Source organism: Solanum dulcamara, chromosome 2 (assembly GCF_947179165.1).
Source record: "Solanum dulcamara chromosome 2, daSolDulc1.2, whole genome shotgun sequence".
In the NCBI taxonomy this organism is placed as follows: Eukaryota; Viridiplantae; Streptophyta; class Magnoliopsida; order Solanales; family Solanaceae; genus Solanum; species Solanum dulcamara.
This window is the reverse complement of record NC_077238.1, coordinates 72,202,993-72,211,070: the sequence shown is the minus strand read 5'-3', so window position 1 is coordinate 72,211,070 and position 8,078 is coordinate 72,202,993. Positions and strand designations below refer to the sequence as shown.

Genomic DNA, 8,078 nt, shown 5'->3' with positions numbered 1-8,078 from the left:
AAAAAGTTATGATTGGCGGTTCAACATTGTCAAATAATTCAACTCATTCTCATGATAAAGACAATGTTCAGAAACAAAGGATAAAACTTTAAGGTTTTTTAATGAGTTAATAAAGCATTAAAGATTTTTTAATGATTATCTAAGTCTGCCAGAAAATGACTAGATAGTGTGTCTATAGGACTACACGTTTAGAAATCACCTATGTGAATGTGAAGTATAAACCGCTTCAAGGGGAATGACGGTAAAGGCCCATTCTCTATGCATTCACGAAACCAGGCGATGTTCATGGCTGAAACGAACACAACCGTAAGAACCATAGACGGTTGATGATTAATTGTGTGACTTATATTGTCTAGTTATACAACAAAGTTCGACGGTTCAAAGATATCACATCTACCGATTGATCGAGTATATTCTATATAAGTTCACTATGGAAAGTTCAAAGGGAAACCTACTTATTCAGATGCAATTAATCTTTGCTTGTATATCACACACTTATCCGTGCATTTCTTTATCTTGTAGACATTCCCCATTCATGTGGGGGATTGTTGGGTTTAATGGATAATTTGAATGGGAAATTGAGAGAAAAAGAAGTGAAGGGAAAAATGATATGTTCTCTCTTACTTTATTAAATAAGCTTTGGTCCCACATAGGTGATGGAAAGGAAAAGTCTCCTATTTAAAAGTAGAAGCACTCATTTATGTTGCTAAAGGATCAAGAAGAGGGTCTTCCCTCGCACCGTCGTCGTCGTCGCTCGGCTCGGCTTCGGCTACGGCTATGGCTACGGCTTCGGCTTCAGATTTGGATTTGGATTTGGATTTGGTCGATTGATATGATTGATTGATAATTTTTTTGGACAAAATTTCCTTTAATTTTTAATTAATTAATATTATTTATTTATTTATTTAATTAAGCAAAAAAATCCTGACCCGTGACCCGTGACCTGCGACCCATTTCTTTCCCGGATTAATTTAAAAATATTTCCCTCCATTTTTATTTTTGAAAGGTTGCAACCTTGTCCGAAAAATTACAAACCTTTTCTCAACAGGCAAATCTATTCCCAACAGGTGCCTTTTAACAGTCTATATATATCTGTTAATCCTCAGAATGTTCCATATGAAATTTCTGAATATACCATCTTCTTCTTCTTTCTGCACTTCCTAAAACTCGTGTGAAATACAACCTTCAAGTGGTTCGCAGTCACCAAAGATTTGCAGTACCTCTACTTTTGTGAGTAAATCGTTCTATCCTGGGAGGAAAGATTCCAAAACCTCGGGTACTTTGAGGGGAATAATTTCCTTAAGGACACACTGTGTATTCAGTGAGCTCGATTTTGTTCTGACAGTAATTATTTATATACTGTTATTATTTTTAGATTCATTCCAGATTCTGTTTTTATTACTATCATAAGTTATTGTTGCTGTTTAATATTTTTCAATACAGTTTACTAACAAAACTTTCCAATATTAATCATGGTGAAAAATATTTATCACCTTAATAGTTCTTCATTACCTTTAGTAATAAAAAATGGTTTGACCATTTAACAATATACTAATGACATGCTTCCAAAAAAATATTTTTGAAATACTAATAAAGTTTAATATTATAATTAAATAAGTTATTAATAAAACCATTTCCTTTTGAGATAAAATATTATTTTTCCAACAATTATTGCCTCCACAAGAGATTCCAATATCATCAACCTATTCTAGAAACTTATACCATTTTGTCAATTTTTTGTCCTTTAACTTATTCACATCATGTTAAAGGACAGTTTTATTTGACTAAAGTACAAGTGTTTCAATAGGTATAATCATTAGTTCATTCTGTCTAAATAATAAAAATAGACAAATTTAGAGGACTTCACATATATTCAACATTTATTTTAACAATCATCAAGTGATTAAATAGAACAAGATTATTACAATAGGAACAAGAATTTAAAATAATGCGAAGGGAACATGGTGATATCATTGCCCCAAACCATCTTCACGCGGGGCTTTTACAAAATACCAATTCAAAATCATGTAACCAACAAAGCAAAACCAATGACTCCTTAACTATTCACTACCGCACAATGCTTCCTAATTTCACCATTAGAACCTGTTTTAACTTCAATCCTTCCCATTTTCTCCATAGATTGAGCAAATTCAGCGTAAAACTCTTTAAGTGATCCCGCAACAAGTTGGTTAATGTATGACTTTGTTGTTGTACTTGTTGTTAGGGCTGCATCGGATTGGAAGAGTCCTCTCCTTTTGAGTAAAAGTTTGTAGTACAACAACAACAACAACAACAACAAACCCAGTGTGATCCCACCATGTGGGGTCTGGGGAGGGTAGAGTGTACGCAGACCTAACCCCTACCTTAAAAGGTAGGGCGGCTGTTTCCGAAAGACCCTCGGCTTAAGAGAGAAGAAACAAGGGAGGAGAAACAAGGAAAAACAAGGAAAAACAAGACATAGGTCAGTAAAGCCAGGCATATAACAGACAATATAAAGATATGAATAATGAATAATGAATAATGAATAATGAATAATGAGAGCGATAAAGCGATAAAGTCAGGGTAGGAAAGATCGGGGATAAAGGGGCATTAACTACTATAGATAAAATAGGATACCCAAAGTAGACTGGGCCAACTAATATAAGCAGTAAAAGTTTGTAGTAGCTAAGATCAAATGTCCTGAAACTCCCTGGGTCCATCTCAACTATTGTTGTGTTATCGTTGATTGATTTGCATTTTTTGGCCTTAAGGTTAGCTGCGTATTCGCTGTCTAGAGATGGATCTTGAGTACCAAAAGTTCCAGTAAAATTGTACAGGCGATTTGAGAATGAAGTGCAAAGAGAGACTCCAATGGTGTGAGCACCTGAAACATTGTCCATGCTAATTATATTATTGTTGAGTGGTGCATATAGGATTTTATAGTCACAATTTTGGGCTTCTAAGTATGATTGTCCTTAACATTATATTCAAGACCTATATTATTTATCTTATGTGACAATGTAGGACCAAAATAAGTTTGTATTAGTACATTTGTGTCATATTACGAGACCTTTTTTTAGTCTCTATTTGGAGTTCTTTTACCTTTAAACTTCTCATGTTACACTCTTAATTACATTGCATTCTAACATGTCACATAAAGTGAAACGACAGCAGTAATAATTTTGGCTTACCAGATAATAGGACCAAGTCTTTGAGGTCAAGACCTTTCCTAGCAAAATCATTCTGGAGAGTGGATAAGTTACTAAATGGAGCTGGAATATCTGATAAAGTTTCAGAAGCAATAGAGATTCTTCCATCTCTTCTTCCAGTTGGTACATTCCAGAAAGGACCTCCCTATATATCATGCCCAACAATATCAATATATAATTAAAATGGTCATAACAAAAACATAAATTAAATTGGAAAGTTGATCAAAGTTGATGACTTACTATGACCACAATAGAGTCTCTAGCAACTAAGGCAATAATATCAGCACAAGAAACAACTCCAGGGCATTCATCTTCAATTATTTTCTTCACATCATCAATGAAGGAGAAACCTCTCAGTGTTAGATTTGGGACACCAGCTTTTTCAGTTTGACTTCCTGAACTTGAAGTGAAATTCAAGAGCACAGATGCATCACATCCCTACAATTACCCCAAAAACCAAGGAAAAAAAAGAATTACATCAACAATGCAATTAATTGATATTCTCAAAATGATATATTTATATTCATGTGGAACAGCACAAGACACATATAGTACTTCCTACGACGTTTCTTCTTAGTTTGACTAAACACATAATTAAAGAAAATGTGCAAAATATATATACTAAAGTACTGTCATTAAATCTTTTGGTTAAACATTTTACGTGAGACGTTGAAATTAAAAGAGTTATCTCCTTTGTTTCAATTTCTTTGTCTGATTCTGTCTTGACACGATGTTTAAGAAAGTAAACAAACTTTTTGAATCTATGGTCTTAAACTATCAAAATACCCTTTAAACTTGTCGTCATAAACATGTCATGTGAAAAATTAAAATTATATAGTTGTCAAAAAGAAAAGAGACATTTTTTTAAACACACTAAAAAAGAAAAAAAGACAAATAAATTGAAATGAAAAAAATACCGAATACATAAAGTAAATTCATTAATTTTTGAAACAATTTTTTTTTTTAAAAAAAGTAATACACGTGAATTGAAAGCTAAAGAAATAATAATATTACCCTGACAAAACAATCATGGAAATGCATTCTGATTAAGGCAGCAGCAAGAGATGGGGCATTTGGAATGTGTTTGTGGACATATTCTAAAATGATCTTCTCTGCTTTTGGACAACTATTGGCATAGAAGTTTTGTTGTAATTGAGCATGGCTAGACACTAAGATACACATCAATATTAGAGGACAAAAATACCCAAATGTTCTATCCATTTTGTTTCTTATCTTCAAAAGTGATACTTCACTACTTATTTCTTTTCTTTGTTGTGTTTCTGTCATAAACATCAACTTCAAGAGGAAATTTATAGGCACTAGGCTTTGACAAAACTAACCAGCATATGCTTATTTTAGTACTACTCTCATAATTTTCTATTTGTTTGATTGATTAATTTGTTACAGTTTGTCTCTTGTAATCACATGCATGAACTGGCCTTTCCTTCTCTATGCATAAAATAAGAACTACTTATTTGAAAACTTGAATGATCTAATTAACACTCAAACTTTTTATCAAACTAAGACATTATCCTAGTTTTAAGTATTATGATCAATCTTTAATCAATGCCTTTTTAGAAGAAAAAAAAATTCCACCCTCTCTAAACCAAACATTGGAAAACATTTTCAGAATTTTTTTTTCTAATAATTATTTTCTAGAAAATGACTTTTATCGTACTAAATACACATTATCACTTTGTTTTGACACTATTTCTTATTAGTTCGATAAGAAAGAATGACAAAATTCTAATTAAATTTCTTTAATTAGAAGCTTTCATAGTCACACAAATGTTATGATAGATTTAAAATTACAAATTTAAAATTTTTATAACTAAACAAATATTATGATTTCAAAAGTATTTTTAGTTTTTCTTAAACTGATTTATATATATCGAATAAAAATATAGCAAATAAATTGAAGCGGTTGAATAATTGTTTCTTACACGCAATTAAAAACGTAATATCGTGTTTGTTCTTTTCTTTATCCCTCCAATTATTTTCTAGCTTTCATGGCTGCCTGTTGGAATTGAAAATAGAAAATGTCACCTGCTCCTGGAAATATATAGCTACTACTCTTCTCAGTCTCTTGTCCTACTTTATAATTGGTAATCCCTCCGTCCTATTTTATATGTGCACTTTTTTTTAAATTCGTTCTAAAAAGAATATTACTTTAATATAATTAAAAACAATTGAACTTTGAAATTCTTTTTTTATTATTAATAAAATGATTTATAACTACATAAATTTCTAAGAATTATTTTAGACCACAATTTTTTTTTAAAAAATTGTTAAATATCATATCAAGTCAAATTGTGTCACATAAAATGGAACAGAGGTAGTAATATTTTTTCTTCTTGATCAGTTTCAAAATAATAGTAATATTTTTTTCTTTTTTATAATAATTTAATTTTTTTTAATTAAATAAGATAATTTATAATTATAAAATCTTTGATTACTTAATTTAAATTATAAATTAATTTTTTTTTGTGTCCAGTCAAATATTTTACGTCAATCGAAACGAAAGGGGTATCTTTTTTGCTAGTTAAAAGTTGTTTCACTAATTAATAGGAGCAATATATAGGTGCGTCTCTCTTTTTCTAATTTATTGGTCATATTTTTCTTGTTGATTCGTTCCAAAAAAATTAATGTTTCCTTCATTTCATTTTACTTGGTATTTTTCTTCTTTAGTCATTTGAAAAAGAATGACATTTTATTATAATTAAAAATTTAACTTTAATTTATTTATTTTTTAATAATATTATTTATGGTCACATAAATATCAAAAGGTTATTTTAGATCATAAGTTTAAAAAAAAAATCTTTTTTTAATATCGTATCAAGTTAAATGATGCCACATAAAATGAAACGAAAGAAGTACCTATTTATATTAAGTAATAATTTAGATTTTGAATTATTTTATTTTATTCTTAATAAAATAATGTTAAACTATATAGTTTTTTATGATTTATTTAAAATTATTAATTTTTAAAAAATTATTTACTTTTTAAGCTTTATATCATGTCAAACACTTCACGTTAATTGCGATAAAAAGAGTGTCTATATTGCGAGGCGCAATTTGCATCACTAATACCTGCTACGGTCTTAGCAGCCGGGACAGCTCATATATCTAATAAATATGATTTAATTTTGCATGTCAAATCGGATAATTATTGAAACTGCTTTTCTACTTACTTTATTTCAATTTATTTAGTGAGGTTGGGTATTGGTTTGGTTTGATTTGATTTGGTTTTAAATTTGAAAAATTAATAATATTTGATTTGGTTATGGTTATAATAAAAAATAATCGAATAAATAATCGAACTAAACAGATAATTATATACATAAAATTTATAATTATTTATATGTATAATATTAGCTTTTTATAAATAATTAAAGATATTTTACACCTTTTAATTATTAATTTTTATAATTTAATTAAAGATAAAATTGATTATATTATGGATTCTCTAGTTAGTTTAGTTTAAATATGTATTTTTTTCATTTTAATGGACAAAGTTATTTGTATTTTGGAACCTGTGTTTGACTTGTTCTTTTAAATCTAAACTGTGTTGCAAGTTTGGTCCACTTGATTTGCCATCAGCATGTCTTTTCCTCAATATGCAGCAAAGTTCTCCCTTGTGGGACGCGAGGAAAAAAGAGCTTTATAAGAAATTTGAAGAATGTGGAGAGAGAATATTTGAATTATCCCGGCTAGTCATAAACCAAAAAACCAAACTAAACCGACAATAATTAAACCGGTGTTTATTATTTTACTTGGTTTGGTTATGGTTTTAGATATTTAAAAATCGATTAAATTGGTTTGGTTATGGTTTCAATCAATAACCGACCCAAACCGAATCGTGAACACTCCTACTGGTACATAATACAATTAAACACAATTAATTAGTAATACAATAATTATTCTTATTTGCAAGTCGAAAGACACTTTGTATGTGATAAAAGAAACGAACTATGTGTGTGGGCGAGTAAAAAACTAAATTGTGAATAAGACAGATCAGATGTGACTCAAACACTACTAAGCAGCAAATGTCCATCTAGCTTAAATCGAAAGAAGTGACCATATTTGTAGAGGATTTGGACTCGGGGCATTTGAGATCGATGCTATATTAATAAGTCCGTCTAATTTTGGAATCATGAAATCATATATTAGGTTATTGTAATCGGATAAAAAAGTGTAAAATTCAATCATTTTTAAAAGATCCGTGATACTTTCCAATCGTTATGCAATAGATGCAGACGTGAGTAAATATAAATCTTCATAGGGCCGATATCACTTGATGATGCTCTCTAGAGTTTCTCTATAAAAAGTCTTCTAGTTGTTCAATGTAACCCATCAGTTTTCTACTCATTTATCAGTTTTTTTTTTTTTTTCCACTTGTTGTCCGAAATTCGTGGAATTCCGACTAAATCGGGGTGACACTCCCAATAAGATTTTTTTTCATATCCAGGGCTCGAATCCAAAACCTCTGATTAAGGGTGAAACAGTCTCATCACTGCATCACAACCTATGTTGGTCATTTATCCGCATTATACACACTTGAGCATTGTGATCTAAGTTCCACAAGTTACTGAAGGATAATAAAATATATCAAGCTTTTTCGGAAACTCCCAACTATCAACGTAACATTGGAATCAGGCTCATTCTATTTGCTTATCTGTTGTTTTAGCTCAATTCCGCATTTGTTATTTCATTTTCATCTTACTCAAATTATTGAAGCAAGTTATAATAAGCAACCATGTATTTTTGGTCATTTTAATTCATGTGTTTTTGATACATGTCTATAAATTCAATGGTATAATTTAAAGGTAAAGACAGTCCCGTTTTCATAAATTGAAGCATGGAAATACTCAATTAAAACTTCATCAAAAA

At 30.0% G+C, this 8,078-nt stretch overlaps 1 protein-coding gene across 1 annotated transcript; it reads right to left on the bottom strand.

Annotated features, from left to right (window-relative positions):
- Positions 1-1,860: 1,860 nt before the first annotated feature.
- On the bottom strand, positions 1,861-4,480 carry LOC129880693 (peroxidase 3-like). The gene is made up of 5 exons (XM_055954851.1): positions 4,203-4,480; positions 3,429-3,626; positions 3,171-3,333; positions 2,664-2,863; positions 1,861-2,275 (listed from the first exon to the last, which is right to left on the bottom strand). Exons 1-5 carry the CDS (start codon positions 4,473-4,475, stop codon positions 2,057-2,059), a joined length of 1,053 nt encoding a protein of 350 aa, XP_055810826.1. The 5' UTR covers positions 4,476-4,480; the 3' UTR covers positions 1,861-2,056.
- Between the last annotated feature and the right edge of the window lie 3,598 nt (positions 4,481-8,078).